Genomic DNA, 17,304 nt, shown 5'->3' with positions numbered 1-17,304 from the left:
GAAGCGCTTACCAAGTTAGCAGAGCTAGCTCAGAGAGGGTCGGAGGGAGCTGCTTATCCCAGGAAGAAGGAAGGTCCCCTTCCCATCACCATGGCAACACGGCCAGGCCCTTTGACCGAATGGCCATGGCAATGGATGGGCAGCTTCAAGGTATGCAAAGTTGCTGACATATCCATGCTGTCATCCCTTCACCATTTCTCTTTCAGATATTTGACTGTTTTGGGTTTATAATTTGGACATGGGGAAATAGTGTTTCTGTTCTAAAGCTAATGATATGGCCACAATGATCAAGGAGATAAGCCAATAGAGAAATTAAAGAAAATAAAATAAACTGGTTGACAATTGCCCTATGATTTAGAAGTTTAGCTATGTGGTGTTTCACTTTTCTTCGGTCGTGAGTTGAGTTTAGTTGGTTGGTATTGGTGTTCAGTTTGTAGTTGTTGTTTTGCTCAATCTGAGCTTCATCTACTTTTTAATACAATCGGCAGCTCTCCTGCCTGGTTTGTTTTTTTTTAAAAAAGTCGAGATTCTGTATGACTGTATCAAGTATTAAAGTAGAGCTAGAAATGGAGGGTGCGCACATATAATTGGCAGTGATGCAAAAGATGATAATCACAGTGACCAATCAGAGAATCATGTTGTTCATCCAACAAATGTGGTACATTCATCCTAACTAGCAGGGCATAGGTGCATAAGAAAAGCATTTTCCAGCTTACTGGTTTTTATTCCTGTGTGTTATGTGTGAGTTTCTTTGAGATTAGTTGTGACATGATTTTGGTTTGAAGTGTTCCTTTTCACGGCAAGGCATGGTCAGTTTCATAAAATGGTTCAGAAAAATGATGCAACCTTATCAGGATGCTGGTTTAGATCACTGCTGGCAAATTTCACAGTGGAGTAATAACATGCACCAATAGTAGGTGCGTGGAAAAATTAAACCCTCTGCCAATGTTCCAGGTTCATTGGACTTTAGCTGAAAACAAATGCTAAGCAGGAGTTCATATCCTAGAGCTTTTAGCTGCTTGTGTACTGAGTACTGACCTGCCGCTAAAATCCAAAAAATTAGTCAGCTCACATCAGTCGATGAAGCCCGAGCTTTTTACTGTATCAAGTCTGAATCACGGGAGAGTAGTCGAAACATATCAATGACTGCATGAAAAATTGAATACAGCCACGTTGAACTGACACGGAGCAATAACTTCAGAAGGACCAAAAGATCTGAAACACATTTACAGACAAGCATTCAATTCACTTTATTCTATCAGAACTGATATAAAGTTTGTTGACGCACAGTACCTGGTCCTGGCGCCTGCGGTGCTGCACACTGCCCACAGGGTGGCCACCAAGGGGTGGGGAGACCTCGACCCAGCATATATCACCATGCTACCAGCGCTGCTGCTAAGGATGATCCACAACCAAATCTGGATCAGCTTGTCTCGCTATCAGACGGCTCGCAGGAAGAATGTGATCGTTGACCGTAGTATTGAGTTCGAGCAGGTGGATCGGGAGAGGTCCTGGTAAGTATCATGAAAAACTGTTTGTCAAGTCACATGCACACACATATCATATTACCAAGATATCGTTGCATTGGCTAACTTAACTAGGCAGCATGCAGATCAGTATTGCAATATTAACACAGTGCCTACCATTCTGTACAGGGATGACCAGATCATCTTCAATGGGCTCGAGTTCTATCTGGCCTATGCAATGATTCCCAATGTCAGGCTCCTTCCGGTCTGGAGAACTGACGGGGCTATCATTACTGTGCTTCTTCACATGGGGCCTGTTGAGTTCCTCTACTACTGGTTCCATCGGGCCCTGCACCACCATTTCCTCTACTCTCGCTACCACTCACACCACCATGCCTCCATCGTCACAGAACCCATAACCTGTAAGTAACAGCAATAGCAATCTGAGTTACCACAATGATTCCATCATATTATCCTCCAAGTTTAGCACAATGTAAAAAATAGTGCCTGCACGAACTCGTTATTACTTTGAGTGGCACTACTCATGGAATCCAAGATGTTTAAATAAGAATAAAGATGGCCATATGAAGTTTATTAGTTGCATTTTATCGACTTATCCACAACAGCAGTCAAACTGATGAGAACAACTTTGTGCTGTGAGCATAATAATTTGAATGAATAAATACACCTAAGGAAAAAAGGGTATGAACTACAAAGGCAGTCCTGTGAAACTTTAAAGTACAATTATGACCAGTGGAGTAGTTACTTGTCCTTGGGTCCTTCCAGCAGCCAATCTACTTAAACTTTGCCTATATTACACTTGTTGCTGCAATATATATCACTTAATTTGGAGTCACAATGAGTGTTTTTGTGCTACAGAAAGCATGGCAATGCTATATTTTGCAGTGAATTCAAATTGTCCTTCGTTCTAACACAATTTACTATGATTGACAGCTGTGATCCATCCATTTGCTGAACATGTGGTTTATTTCATGTTGTTCTCAATCCCAACATTAACACCCATTTTCATGGGATGTGGTTCTGTTCTGGGTGTTGTCTTGTACATTGCGTACATCGACTTCATGAATAATATGGGGCACTGCAATTTTGAGCTGGTACCAAAATGGATCTTCAAAGCCTTCCCTCCTCTGAAGTATCTCATGTACACTCCATCGTAAGTATAACGTTTTAACATGAAGCTACAAATTTTGTCAACCAGTACCAAGTGATGAGATTTGGGATCCCTTGAATTTGCATTTGAATAATGATTTATTTTATTTTATTCTTTTGGGGGAAGGGGAGGGGCAATGATACCTCGTAGTCATAGCTCAACAGAACCACACCAATCAACTGTTGTTTTGTCCTACAGGTTTCACTCTCTCCATCACACCCAGTTCCGCACAAACTACTCATTGTTCATGCCATTCTACGACTACATGTACAACACCATGGACAAGTCAAGCGACGAGCTGTATGAGAAATCACTGAAAGTGACAGACGAAACACCAGATCTGGTTCACCTGACACATATGACCAACTTACAATCGACTTATCATCTGAGGATTGGGATTGCGTCCATTGCCTCCAAACCATCTGACAATCCTGTATGGTATAGCTGGATGATATGGCCTGTGGCGTGGCTGTCGATGGTATTAGCATGGGTTTATGGATCTTCCGCATTTGTCATTGAGAGACTCCAAATGAAGAAGTTCAAGATGCAGACATGGGCAATACCAAGATACAACTTCCAAGTACTTTGACTCTTTTTGGTGCTTTATGATCTAACATCTTGATCATTTGCAGTCTACTAACAGTTTCCTTTCATACAGTATGGCATGAGTTGGGAAAGAGAATCCATTAACAGCTTGATCGAAAAGGCAATATTAGATGCTGATGAAAGGGGGGTCAAAGTGCTCAGTCTAGGACTGCTAAATCAGGCATGATAATCGTACTTGCCTTACATAGTTATAGATTATGTAAATACTTGCTAATGTGATAAAGAAAATGCACAAAAGCATATAAGCAAAACACTTTTAGGAATACATTTCATGATTTACTGGAATCAAAGAAGCCAGAGTATTGCACAAATTGGTGCACACTACACACAGGTTGCTCATAAGAAGTTCAGTCAATTATTTATGTTGCTTTCATCCAAAGTTTAAAAATGATCAGTAAAAAAAAATAACTTTAACACTATATTTGGTTTTCCAGGCAAAGCCACTTAATAGAAGCGGCGAACTATTTATACAAAAATATCCAAAACTAAGAGTGCGACTTGTTGATGGAAGTGGCTTAGCAACTGCAGTGGTGCTCAAGAGCATCCCTTTAGGTACAAAGAAAGTTTTTCTTTCAGGAAGTACTTCCAAGGTAGCCCACGCAACAGCTATGGCCTTATGTGAGAAAGGCTTCCAGGTACATCTGTCATTCTGCCAGTCCATTTGTCTAATAGGATGTTGTTACTACAATATGGTCTTTTTTAATTTTCCAAAGCAATTCACCAACATAATTCTGTGCAGGTAATCATGAATCAAAAGAAGGAATATGACATGCTCAAGTCACGACTTCCAGTGGGTACAACAGTCTACCTAAAATTCTCCAATAAAGACATACCTCAGGTAAAAGATAAATAGAGGGATGGAAAAACAAAAATCCTCAGGAGGTGCCATAGTGTGAGTATCGTAAAGGGGTCTCGCTAGTAGGGGCATGAGAGGACAGTGCATACTGCACTGTAGACCTAACTACAATCATCGACACTCCGTTAAAGTATTCTACTTTGCATCTACGTACTAAACCTGTATCACTTTAGTTCTAGAGGATTTTGGCAATATCTACTACCAGATGACAAGAAAACTACTAGGAAAAATCTTACTACGATATAATAATAGAACTAAAGGAAAAAACACTCTAGCAAGCAGAATATACTATTGACTGAACTTCCATTTCGACAGATCTGGATAGGAGATTACATAGATGATAAACAGCAACAGAGGGCACCAAAAGGAACTACGTTTGTTCCTACATCACAGTTCCCACTTAAGAAGATTCGCAAGGATTGCACTTACCTGAGTACTCCCGCAATGAAGATACCGGCGACAATGGAGAATGTTCACACATGTGAGGTAATAATAGTGGTTTCTGTAACCTATTAATATAAATTCATTTAAGCTAGGAAAAAATGGGATCGCATCATCTATACGAACAACTTTCCAAAGCCTAAAATAGATAATGCAATCCACATGAGCATGCATGACACAACTGGCTGTATGCACAGAATTGGCTGCCAAGGAGGGTCATGAGTGCTTGGCGCATTGCTGGAATACTGCACGCTGTTGAAGGTTGGGACATGCACGAGTGTGGGGATGATATGATGGACATCGAGAAGACTTGGTCGGCAGCTATTAAGCATGGATTTGTTCCTCTGACGAAAGGTTGATTCTTCTGAATCCTGGCAGACACGTCTAAATGCTGAAGGTTAATCAACTATGGTGCAAAATCAAGTTTCTGTAGGAGCGTCACTTATGCTTATTGGCCTGCTAGCCTCATCAAACAGGGCTTACACTGTAATCTCCTAAAGGGAAGAATGAATAAGGGACTGAACTCCAAACTCAATGTCAAGAGCAAAGTACTCGGTTGTACGATATACGTACTCTGAACTTTTATGCAGTATCAAGGTTCGCTAGTAAAGTATCAATCATGTACCAGTGGTGTTCAAACGCACAAAAGGAAACAAACATCATACTGTGTAGTGTCTGCCAAAGCCAGCATGCCCACTTCCACAACCAGTCATCCTAAGACTGGGACCAAAATCAGGCCCATGGAATCGAAACAAGATGTTCGGATACCTCCAGCGACACTCTCTAAAAGAGTAGGAGTACCTAATTCAAACCCGCTGGCAGCCTGCCACACACCTAACACAAGTTCCTAACCAGAAATGTTATGCAGGCATCGGAAATAGAACTTTCGATTTCTATGCATTCCAAACCCGAACAAGCAATTTGTCCTTGGCAACCAGCAGAATGGGGAATTTACCTTGGCCAACAATTCGGGCGAAGTAGAACAGTAACAGCGCAGTCAGTTCCGCCTCCCCGCACGGCCGCACCAGGTCGCCTCCGCTTCGGCTTCCGGTACTTGGCCCGGGGACGATTCGCCCGATTCCTGCCCTGTGACGCCGGAGCATGACGAATGGTCGAATGGAGGGGAGAGTGGTGGCGACGACCGGGGTCGACGAGGCGGGGGGCTGGTCTATCGACGGGTGGTGGCGTGGCGTGGCGTCAGCGTCGCGGCCTCCCCGGGCGCGTCACGCGTGACGCCGTGACGGCGTGAGCCGGAGGCATCGTGGGGTCGGGCGGGGCTTGGGCGGGAACTGCAGGTGCGCCACGAGCCCAAACTTTCAAGCCGAAAATTCGCAATGCCTCCGGAAAAACCTCGCAAATTCCAGCTTAGAAATTTGAAATGGCGCCCACAAAATGAAACCCTAGACCATTATCCGCGCCGGACAACTGGGCCCGACTCACCGCTCGCTAATTCAAACAGCTGATCGATCCCCACGAACCCCCACAACCCCGCGCGGCCAACGGTCAGATTCCCCACGAATCCAAAGCCAAGCAGCGACGCCAAAACATCCCCCTCTTCAAATCCCCCCGAAATCAAATCCTCCTCCTGCCCGCACCCCCAGACTCCGGATCCATGGGCTGCTTCCTCGCCTGCTTCGGCGGCGATGGCGACCGGCGTCGCCGCCGCCGGAAGTCACGGAGGCAGTCGCCGGCGAGGTCCCCGCCGCGGTCGATTCATGTGAGGGCTCTGACCGACTTGGGGCGCCCGGTCCTGCGCCGTGGCTGTGCGTGGGGGCGGCGGGGTTTCTGATTCGGCTTTTTTTTTTTTGTCGCGCAGGTTGCTGTGGTCCGCGAGGCGTCGGCGGCGGTGGCGGCGGATGTGGTGGTGAAGGAGGCGTCCCCGCCGTTGCGCGGGGCGAAGCCCTCGACACTTGCGGCGGCCGTGGGGGTCCCGGATGAGGCGGCGGCGGTGGCGGCAGACGTGGTGGTGAAGGAGGTGTCGCCGCCGTTGCGTGGGGCGAAGCGCTCGACGCTGGCGGAGGTCGTGGAGGTGCCGGACGAGGTGGCGGAGGAGGCATCGCTGCCGGCTTCCTCGCCGCTTTCGGCTGTGGCAGTCGCGGATGAGACGGTCACCGACGCAAGCTCCGGCAAGGAGCTGAGGTGCGTATGAGCTCCGTCGCTCTGCTTCCTGTTCTCTCGTGTTCATATCTGTATGCGTGCTAGCTCGTGCGAGTGAACTAGAGCTGCGGGTTTCATATCTGTATGCGTGCTAGCTCGTGCGGGTTTCATGTCTGGGAGGGAGAGAGCTGCGGCTCGAGCGCCTGTTAGAATTCCATTGGGATGAACTAGAGCTGACATTTCATGGATACAAGCCGCATGCTGTCAGCAATCGCTGCTGCCCATGGGTAGCAATGCTTGGCAATCAACTGCCTGCCTACAGATGCCAATGCCTTATGCAACTGTTTCCTGATTTTTGCTAAAATGCTATAGAGAAGAACTAGAGCTGTGCTATTCGTTGATTCAGGTGCGACTCGCAACCTTCATGCTGTCGACGCTCGCTGCCGCCCATGGGTTCCACTTCCTGGAGCCAACTGCCTGCCCACAGATGCCAATGCCTTAATGATTGTGCTTTCCAGATTTTGGAGTAATTTGCTTGCGCTGCAGTGCTTCTTACTTTGATTTGTTTGCAGGGAGTTGATTGAGCAAAAGGCGTCACCTGTGCGCTCTTTGCTGATGGAGAAGCAAGCGCTCTCCCCTGTGAAATGTTCTCCTGTTGTGGCAGCAATTGTTTCTCCACAGGATTCAGTGGAGTGTTCACCTATTGTGGCAGCAGTTGTTTCCACTTCTGATTCAGAGCTTAGGTATATGAAGGAGCTACTGTATTTTTTATATGATTTATCATGCATCTTTCATGACTATTAATAAGCCACACTATCTTTCATGACGTGTAGGGAGGTGAGTGAACATGGAAGTCGGAGCAGTGGCAAGAAGAAAGTAACATTTGACATGAATGTCACAACATATGAAAATGCGGTACTGCCTCATCAAGAGGAGGAACAACCAGAGGAAGATGAAAAACACGTGCAGAAGACTGTTGTGCTCCCAGAGAATCACCGTTATCGAAATTGCTCTGACAGCGATGATGACGTGGAAGATGAGTATGCTGAAGATGATGTATACAGTGATGATGGTGATGAAGAAGAGGAGGATTTTATGGACTGCAAGATTGATTTGGTTGATGAGGAGGAACTGATAACTGAAGAGAACAAGCAGGAGTCTCGTGAGTCTCTATTCTCACTGTCAGTGTCTAATGATCAGCAGAATGACCAAGAAGTTAGCAGTCCTGCACCCAAGAGCAATGGTACCTCTGTAGATGCAGAAAGCCCTCTAATTATGAGAAATAATCTCCATGATAGAAGCCAGTATGTTCATCCCGTGCTGAACCCAGTTCAGAATCTGTCACAATGGAAGGAAGTTAAGAGTCAGAAGACCCAAGCTGTACCAGGTAAAAAGTTGGACAAGGAGAATGTAAACCTAGTGCCAAATGTAGGTGTAAGCCAGACAAGGATGAGCCCTAGCATATCTGGCAAAAAAGAAGTTTCTGTGGACGCAAGCCTCTCTACTTGGTTAAATTCTTCTGAAAACTCAACAGCGGGCAAGGGGCAGAGCAGCAAATCGCCTTGTTCCATCTCCTCAGTAAGCCGAGCGGAAAGGCCTGTCCTGGGTGCTCTGACTGTTGATGACCTCAAGCAACCATCATCTGCATCATCTCCACGAAGGTCTCCAAGAAATGACTCTGAGGGGGCTCCTATCTTGGGTACAATTGGAAGTTACTGGCAATGCACAGACCAGGACAATGGGTATTGCTCTTCTAGATCTGACTCAGGAACTAATGGAATCCCCAATACAACAAGCAAGTACAGAGAGGTATGCTAAACATGTCAAGTCATACACTTCCAGGATGACTGGGACACTTTTGTGATGTACTTGTCCTTTGGTGGATTGTTGCAGGATAAAAGGGTGAAGTGGCACTCGACTCCCTTCAATGTGAGGCTGGATAGAGCTCTGAAGAAAACTTCCGCATGAGTTGTTTGTTCAAGTTTTGGAGAGATTGAATCTTCATTCAATGTGTGGTTGCAAGAAATTCTCCGCATAGCACAGACTTGCCAATACACGACACTTCCTCTATGTTTGATCTAGTATTTTTCATATGCGAACTTGATTGCGTTGTACATTGGAGTTGAGAGGTATGTTTCCTGTCCATGCCACTGGATATGTAAGTGCTGGAAACTCGGGTTTGTTTGCGTCTGTATATTGCAAATGGTTGTAACGTTTGTGGTAAGATAATATAATATTTTGGTCCTGGCAATCCTTTCATGTCTTATGCCTCCTCGTTGTTCATGGTAATCTTGGGCAGTCGGCCTGAAGCTGCAGTTTTTTTTGGGTCTGTTCGCTTCAGCTTATAAGCAGGCTGAAAAGTTGAAACGGCTGATTTGTTGTGAGAGAAAAACACTGTTTGGTGGCTGATAAGCTGGCTGAATAAGCTGAAGCGAACAGACCTTGTTGCCCATTGTTGCGTCAAGTTGTACATGGCTGACTGCTGAAGATCTGAAGTGATTCTCGCTTCTCTTTTGTGTCAAACAAATGTTGAATGCTTGGTTGAACACATTATCTGCCAATTCGCTTTGATCTCAAACAAGGTCCCCCTTTGATATCAAACGAAGTGAGCATGGGTCATTCTGAGAGCTTCTTTGAGCTCACCCTTTCACCAGGGGTCAACTGGTGTGTGCCCGGTGAGACCGTGAAGACGTACCTTGTGTAAATCCATGTGAGGGGACACAGTTTGGTACCTATTTGTTGAGTGTGTTCGCTTATAATTTCCCTTTCGAGTTTCAAACTTTCAATTGCAGATAACTAGTTGCACTCCATACTCTGCTGTGTTTTTTATCTGAGTGTCGTGCCTGGGAAAATTACCACAGCTAGTTTGCGAAAACATAACGGTAAGATGGAAAATGTACGGTGAAAACAATCGGTTGAGAATTAACTATCCCTCAATCACTTTCTTTGTAGCCGTTGATTCTAAATCTAGTGGCCAGTAGTAACTAACAGATTTTTTTTTCGAGACCCCTCCCGCTTCGCGCACCTTGTTCGGTTCTTTTTTTTCTATGTACGCTCCCACTTCGCGCGCCCGTTATCAGGTGGGAACAGAGTGGGATTGGGCGTTTGCTTCAGCAGCATCCCATAGTGTGTTTGAAATAGGTCTTCATTATTTTTTGTTGGCGCACGTGTAAAGATGACAAATAAATAGAGAGCCCAATTAAGACCGCCTTCCATGTCTTTTTTTACATAGTGCCGTGAAATAACAAAAATGTATCTGCCAGAAGAAAAAAAATTACAAGTGCATTTCCTCCATCTTTCCCCCTGTCCAGTGGACCATGTGCCTATTTAAGGAGACGCAAGGCTGGGTTGGTTTGCCACAAAACTAACCACTACCCGGAAGCAGATCCTCTGCAGTTGAGTCCCTGTCATGTGGATCCAGCCCCACATAGTAGTGACTCAACGCAGAGCCACCAACTGCAGGCGAGTCTTGTTTATGGAGGAGGGCATAAAAAAAAAAGCAAATGTATACAGATTGGAGATGATCTGGGAGGGTCAGCACTTAGCAGGGGTGTTGGCTCGGGTGAGTTGATCCGCTTTCCCCCTGGTGTTTTGTGTGATATGCCTACGTTTGTTTGTGAGATTTCAGATAAGCAAATCATGAAGGGGTGCAGGGACTGAAGTGGCACAAAAGATTTCAGATAAGCAAAATCAAAATCACGGTAGGGAGGAGAGTGCGGACAGGAGGACACATATAAGGAACACAACTCTATGTGGGATCACAAAAATTAGCAAATGATGAACCAAAATAAAGAATACATGAAGATTTGTATCTACAGATCTGCTACTGACTCCCAATATTTTTAGAGAACTGAAGAACATGTTGTAGATCACAGAAACAATGTCAAAGGAAAAGCCAAAGAACTAGTCCAAAATCTAGGATTAGCCCATCCCCCCATGGCATGCAGTAAACTGTCTTCTATAAGCCACAACATTTCATCTCACGATTTTGCAAGACCGCACGAGACGATCGGGCAACACAAACAGCCGTCGGGCGGACCCGGTTGATCTGTTAACACATCAATCGTCGTCATCCATCGATCGTCGATCCAACGAACCACAAAATCATTGAGAGATAGTTAAAAACTCAAGCATTTGAGGTTAGCGAATCTCAAACAATAATGTTTATTGGGACATATAGAAACCTTGCGTCAAGACGAAGAACCCCTTATTTAACTCACAAATCACACAATTCGAATATGTTTTTGGAAAGAAATACCCCTTAAGAGGCTTGTTTTTTAGTGAAAGATCAAAGGAAAACTAAAGATCTTATGGAAAAAAAAAGGAAAACAAAAGTTGCCTACGTGATGCTGGGCCACAGGCCCACGGACCAGAAGCGATGACAAAAAGGCCCGATTGTGAGCATGTGGCCTCTTCCCCGCGCCAGCAAGACGTCGCTCCTCTCACGTGCGCACCTGCTGACCTCACTCACACACGTCAGAAACCGTCGCGCGTCACACACAGCCGGATTCACCACCAGAGCCCACCAGTTACAAAACGGAGCCCACCAATTCTTTACCCGATCCCCCCTTGCGGCGGCAGCGGAAAGGCAAACCCGAGGAGACGCGACGAGATAATACGATTTCAAACTCAAACCGAACACCGAAGGGGAAGAGAGTGTGGGGGGAGAGAGAGACCCCGAAGCGGGAGAGAGAGGGATAAATCGGAGAGGGCCGTTGGGAGCAGGTGGCTATCGCGGCCGCCGCCTCCCTAATCCGGAGCCCCTCCTCCGGATCGCCCCAGATTCGCACGATTTGGGGATCCCGCGCCTCGCCATCAGATCGGGAGGACAATCAAGGTAATCGCCGTCGTCGTCGTTGCCGTCAGATGATTGCGTTCTAGGGTTCTTCGCCGGTTCTAGACATCCTGATGGATTCCCCAACGGCGAGACCGTCTCGTTTCCTTAGGGTTCTATCGGTAATTTGATGTGGATACCATGCGCCCTGGGCTGCGTGGCTGCATTTCGCGTTCCTCCCAATCGCGCCCCCACCCGCCGCGTGTCCTCTCCCTCCGCGCCGGCGCCGCCCTCCAACGCGGCCTTGCGCTCTTTCCCATCCGCCACGGGGACGGGGTTCTTCTCCACCCTGTTGCGGCGCGCCCTTCTACCCGCGGCGTCGCCGAATCCCATCCTTCGTGCGCCGGAGGCGGACGTCGCCCGACGTGCATCGGCCTGGCACCGCCTGTCTCGTTGAGCTCCCCGAAGAGGGGGGGATAAGCAGGTGAGGCTGAACCCTGAAAACCCTAGTTTCGTGAGCGGTGGCCGCGGGTAGGCTCGTAGGTCGTGGCATGTAGTCGCAGTTCATGGTGGCCAGCGAGGCAGCAGTCACCTGCTAGTAAGCCTCAATATAAGAGTTGGGTAAGATTAAGAATCTAATGTTGTAACAACACCATTTATTTATCTACTTTAGATCCTGGAGTGTGTGAAATCTGTTCTGAGTCAATTAGCTATTAGATTTCTAGATGGTAGCAGTACAACATGGTGGCTGATTTGGTAAAACTTGATAGATCAGGTTGTTGTTTTAAATTGTTTCAATTAAAGGACACAAGACACCATAGCAGGTAGATACTATTTTCTACTCGAAGATTAGGCAAGCTGCTACGTGCTTAATATGCTTGAAGTTAACTCTTTTTGTCTTAAACTGTTGATCCTACTTAATTATGATGGACTTGTCCAAAAAGCATTCTTTTTAAAGAAAGTATTCACCTAGTTCAGGTGAATGTCTTGCTTACTTCAGTTGTCTTTTTGGAAGTATTTTGTGTACAGTTTTCAAATCACATTTCTAGCAAGTCTAGTGTGATCTGCTTGAACTTTGAACCATCAGGACCAGTTCAACTGTTGCTGATCCCCTCCTCCACCTATACGTTATCTCTTTCCCAATCCTCTCCATGTTTACTTTATCTCCTTCCGATGCCTTCAAATATGATTGTTTCTGCCAACCCCTCCATATAAGAGCCCCTTCAATGGTGTCTACTTGCACCGTCCCTGGTCTACCTTGTGCCAACCTTTTTTTCACAATGCTTCAACTACTGTTCCAACTCCTGACTATGGTGAGTACCACGAGCTGCCTCACCGCTTATGTGTCACTTTCCATGTGTCGTCATCAAAGTCTTGTCACGCATTGTTAGAACATGCTACTTTTTCAGATTTTCTTGAAATGTAGCATCTGTACTTTCTACTTTAAGATCCTCAATCACATGTTCTTATTTGTTATTGCTATTTATAGATAATGTTCTCATTATATGTAGGAATGCTTGTTTTGTGAAGTAAGCACAGGACAAATTATTGAATTTTAAGTTGACATTTACAGGTGAAGGGGAAAGTTTTCTGCAACTTAAATAACTAGAGTGTTATATATGGCTGAGATGAATTCTGATCAAATTCTTGAGGTTCCTGACACTCCTGACCGAATTCAACAGTCAACATGCCCTGCATCCAGCTCTGTTGTTAGGAGGGACGTTACAGTGGCAGCTGCTAATCCATTACCATGCCGCAGAATTAGATTTATAACCAGGAATAACCCCATGCATGGTTCAACAAGTCAAGATAATGCTTGTAGTGTCCTGCCTGCACCTTCAGATACTGACCATATTTTCAAACAAGCTGAACTGGCACGGATTCTGGCACTATCAGAAAAGCTTGAGGCAAAATTTTCCATACAGAAATCTGACAGGACTGAAATATCTGTTGAGAATGAAAAGAGGGCTGAAAAACGTGTCTTGGATCAGAGCAGCAGCATTTCTGACCACATCAGTTGTAGTGTGACTGGAGGAAGGAGCCCTAGCTGCAGAGTTATAGATGGGAAGGTTAGTGAGCAAGAAGCAAATCATAGGAATGCGGGCTTTCTTGGTGTAGGATCAGGTCTTCCTACTATCCCAGTGGGAAAACCACGAAACAGAACATGTACTAGCACCAACAATAGGCTGAAAGGTGTAGCAGGTATTGATATTTGTCGAGGATCAAATTCTGGGAAGGTCAAAGGGGAGTTGGTCACTAACAAGGCCATCGCAGGACCTTCAAGCCCTCCATGTGGTGTTCCTCAAAGGCATGTGGGTCCAAAAAAGCTGGTCCGCAATGGATGTATTTCTCCCTCTAACATAGCCAAAAATAGTGCAAATGCTGATGAAAAGCAGGAAATGTGCTCTCAAAGTGGACATTTGCACCATCCACATCCTCAGCTTGATGCAATTGGCAAAGGCAATGTGATTGATCTCACTGATAATTCACCAATAATGACAAGGCAGAGATATGCAGTGAAGGATAAATTGATCTCTGGATACAGTATGGACACAAGGGCAGCAAAAAAGTTGAGAACAGACAGAGCTGGGAAGACTTTAATTCCACAGTCTGTGTATCATGCCAACAGCAAAAATTGTTCTGAACTTGGTTTATCAGGCAGCAACAACAAAGGAAAAGAAATTAGCAGTGATATCTTGGATGTTGATCAAATTGGAGAGGCTAATCTGAGAAGGTATGTCCTCCTATCTGTTCTCATAAAGATGAGTTCACATCATTCTCTTCTTTTTTACGATGGGAGTTCATTGTGTGCTATAGTAGTTTGGGGACTTATATAAGCTGAAAACATTTGAGCTCATCTGTTCTAAAACATGCCAAATGGGCATATGTAGAAAATTATTAGTTGAATTGAGCTGATAGTACATTTATAGCTTGATGGGCATGGACTACAATGACACCCAATTGATTACTTCAAAATTCTTTTTTGTCCATTTGACTTAGTTCAGCAAGATACCTTGTATTGATATGAAATGAATACTTTGTTTGTCTGGTCACTGTATCGTTGAAGAGTCTACATGCTGTATGGCTTGAACTTTTGTTACCTCTGCGTTGCAGGATTTCTCTAAGTGCTGCTGGAACTTATTCTGTTGTAAACAACAACAGTCCTAATATGGATGAGGAGCAAGGTTGGAAAACAACGCATAACCACACAAGTAAATTACCCATTTCATTGATGGGTAAGCTGAGTTGCAATTCTGAACGAGAATCTGGATCTTCCGCACCATCTAGTCAGGATCATGGATCTGGAGCACCCATAATGGCCTCTAGTAGGGTGCGGAATAAACCAATAATGATTGGTAGAGGAAGAAGCAAATATGCCTCAACTTCATCCCATCCCGATGAAAGCTCTAGTGCTCGTGACGAACCTGAAGCTTCTTTTATTTCATCATCAAAAATAACAGCTGGCAGAAATCATACCAGCCTTCGACATGATATTCCTGTAATAACCATTAATGACATACCCCCTGAAGCTACATCTAGTTCGAGTGGATACAGTAATGGAGCCTCCGTTGATCCTACCCTACAAGCACAATTAGAGTCAGATGAGTTACTGGCTCGCCAACTTCAGGAGCAGCTTTACAATGAATCTCCTTGTTTTGCACCTACAGAAGAGGTAATTTCTCATCCCCTAAGTACTCCATTCGACTTGAAGATCATAAAACAGTTAATTTTCCTTTAAACAGATTGATGCAATCGTAGCAATGTCACTTCAACATGAAGAAGACACACATCACACATCTAGGCCTGTAAGGCGGTCCCCAAACAATACTGTGAGAGCACTGAACTCAATTTTGATGTTTTAACTAGCTCATATGTGACCAGTATCTCTACAAGCTTTTCTTGCAATTAGGTGAACATGAAGTTAAGATTTTTTTCTATATTATATTAAAATAAATATGCTAATAGATCTTGCAGAAAAAATTGTTCCCCCTTTGCTGTGTTGTCTCTATTGAAATTGACACATTTTATCACTTTTTGCTTAGAGAGGTGCCCGTGTTTCCCGTTTAAATGCTCTTAGGGCTGAATTGGCGACAACAAACAGGATGGTTTCCCATTTGCAGAATATTGCTCCAGTAACTTTCAGATCGGTAATCTTTTTCCCTTGCCCTTTTCATTTATTACCTGTGAAGTATTATTGATATATTGGCGCCTATGTAAAGAAAAGTTTCTGGTTTTGTTTAGACTTTAGACAAACCAGCATGCTATTAGACTTCCTTGCCATTCAAATCGACTCACTGTCACATAGAATGTCGAGATATTATAAGACATAATTATACAGATTTCTTTTTAGTTTTCCAGTTGTATTACTATTTAATAGATTATTAATGGACATTGGAATATGATTGGATAAATACTGGATCGTTTGTATGTTCATCTACGGCCAACAGAGGTACTATCATATCTTGGCTTGTACTTCTACTTTTCTGGCAGATGCTTTGGACTTCTAACTTACCACTGGGGCATTCTCAACTGCTCCTTGAACTATGTTGTGATGGTAGTCTTCATTGAGTGAAAAGTTTTTAATTGCTTTACTGAAATGATCCTCAAAGATAATTAACAGCTTCTACTGTGCTACTTTCAGGGACCTGCTTTAGCAAGATATCCTGCTGCTTCGCGCATTCAACCTAACATTGATTTGTAAGTGATCATACTCCTGTTTGTCTGTTATTTTCGTGTTACCTTACTGATTGGAGAACTCAAACAGTCTAGCATGTTCGATTCATTTAGTTATTGCTCTGAATGAAAGTTTTACACAACTATTTCATTCTTTGTGCACATGGGTCATCTATTCTGAAGATAAACTGTCAAAAAATGAATCTATCTTCTGCGTATTCATCTGTTTAAACTCTTTTGTTGGGCAATTTCTTTTTCTGCATTTATGCTGCTGTAACAGCTCTCGCTTGAACAAAAAATCGCACGAAATTTCAAACATGCCCTAAAGGAGTTCCTGTTGCAGAAATGACTATGACGCGCTACTTGCACTGGATGAAAATAACCACCAGCACACTGGTGCTTCAGAAAGCCAGATCAATAATTTGCCACAGTCAGTAGTTCAGGTACCTTCCAAACTGGTCTATGTTTTCTTTCCTTTCCTCATTGTTTGAAAATCTTAACTAGTTTTCCATGCTCTGTTTCCAACAGTCGAATAGCATCCAAGAGCCCTGTGCTGTCTGCCTTGAAAATCCCTCTGTGGGAGATATCATCCGCCATCTACCATGCTTTCACAAGTTCCATAAAGAGGTATGCAGTCTGATTGTTATGTTTCACTAACCTTCACTGAGCTCTGCCGTGTATCTGATGTCGACTTTGTTCTGTCACGTTGCAGTGTATCGACGAGTGGCTGAGAAGGAAGAAACTGTGCCCAATCTGCAAGTCTGGGATTAGGTGAAGCTAGCCAGTTTTTCAGTTGGTAGTGGTAGGGACGAGAAGCTAGTTTCTTGTACCGGCCGCTCCTGTGCCAATTCCGGTCCGTGCGTTTTTGCCCCGGGTGTATCGTTGCCAGTGTCGTTGTTGGCTTAATCGGTCATTCTGTACGCCGTATCCCTTTTTGTTGCTATATTGATTCACCGATATGCATAAAGGATGAAGTTAACTAGCCCCTTGTCCGATATGCTATTGTTGCATGATTTTCCTTGTGCAAATCGCTCTTTCTTTCACGCCTCTACCGTGTGTGGGGGGTTTGGTCGCGGTGTGAGTTAACACATGTTCATGTTCTGGTGCGAACTTGAGGCGGACATTGCTGGTGTCTGCACTGCATTTCAGGAACCGGAAACAGGTGAGGTGTGAACAGGTTAACCGACGTCCATTTTCCAAATACGGGCGTACGTTTATA

At 44.6% G+C, this 17,304-nt stretch overlaps 3 protein-coding genes and 1 long non-coding RNA gene across 4 annotated transcripts; 3 read left to right on the top strand and 1 right to left on the bottom strand.

The window, feature by feature from the left end:
- LOC101772770 (protein ECERIFERUM 1) lies at nt 1-5,164 on the top strand. Its single transcript, XM_004976137.2, has 10 exons — nt 1-150; nt 1,291-1,514; nt 1,656-1,888; nt 2,421-2,640; nt 2,836-3,217; nt 3,296-3,403; nt 3,678-3,878; nt 3,983-4,081; nt 4,415-4,585; nt 4,738-5,164. The coding sequence occupies exons 1-10, from the start codon at nt 91-93 to the stop codon at nt 4,897-4,899; spliced, it is 1,860 nt and encodes a 619-aa protein (XP_004976194.1). The 5' UTR covers nt 1-90; the 3' UTR covers nt 4,900-5,164.
- LOC111257930 lies at nt 825-5,836 on the bottom strand. Its single transcript, XR_002678592.1, has 4 exons — nt 5,496-5,836; nt 1,644-1,886; nt 1,294-1,511; nt 825-1,215 (listed from the first exon to the last, which is right to left on the bottom strand). It is a non-coding gene; the product is annotated as an uncharacterized LOC111257930 (long non-coding RNA).
- A 171-nt stretch (nt 5,837-6,007) lies between these two features.
- Nucleotides 6,008-8,903, top strand: LOC101772360. Its single transcript, XM_004976136.2, has 5 exons — nt 6,008-6,257; nt 6,357-6,679; nt 7,210-7,380; nt 7,471-8,446; nt 8,531-8,903. Exons 1-5 carry the CDS (start codon nt 6,153-6,155, stop codon nt 8,603-8,605), a joined length of 1,650 nt encoding a protein of 549 aa, XP_004976193.1. The 5' UTR covers nt 6,008-6,152; the 3' UTR covers nt 8,606-8,903.
- A 2,310-nt stretch (nt 8,904-11,213) lies between these two features.
- Nucleotides 11,214-17,082, top strand: LOC101771682. The gene is made up of 9 exons (XM_004976134.2): nt 11,214-11,474; nt 12,985-14,145; nt 14,526-15,084; nt 15,155-15,241; nt 15,455-15,559; nt 16,054-16,109; nt 16,429-16,528; nt 16,614-16,712; nt 16,798-17,082. Exons 2-9 carry the CDS (start codon nt 13,031-13,033, stop codon nt 16,858-16,860), a joined length of 2,184 nt encoding a protein of 727 aa, XP_004976191.1. The 5' UTR covers nt 11,214-11,474; nt 12,985-13,030; the 3' UTR covers nt 16,861-17,082.
- Nucleotides 17,083-17,304: the final 222 nt, after the last annotated feature.

The sequence above is a fragment of the Setaria italica genome, chromosome VII (genome assembly GCF_000263155.2).
Source record: "Setaria italica strain Yugu1 chromosome VII, Setaria_italica_v2.0, whole genome shotgun sequence".
Classification (NCBI taxonomy): Eukaryota; Viridiplantae; Streptophyta; class Magnoliopsida; order Poales; family Poaceae; genus Setaria; species Setaria italica.
The sequence above is the reverse complement of the archived record's forward strand: the minus strand, read 5'-3'. Positions and strand labels throughout refer to the sequence as shown.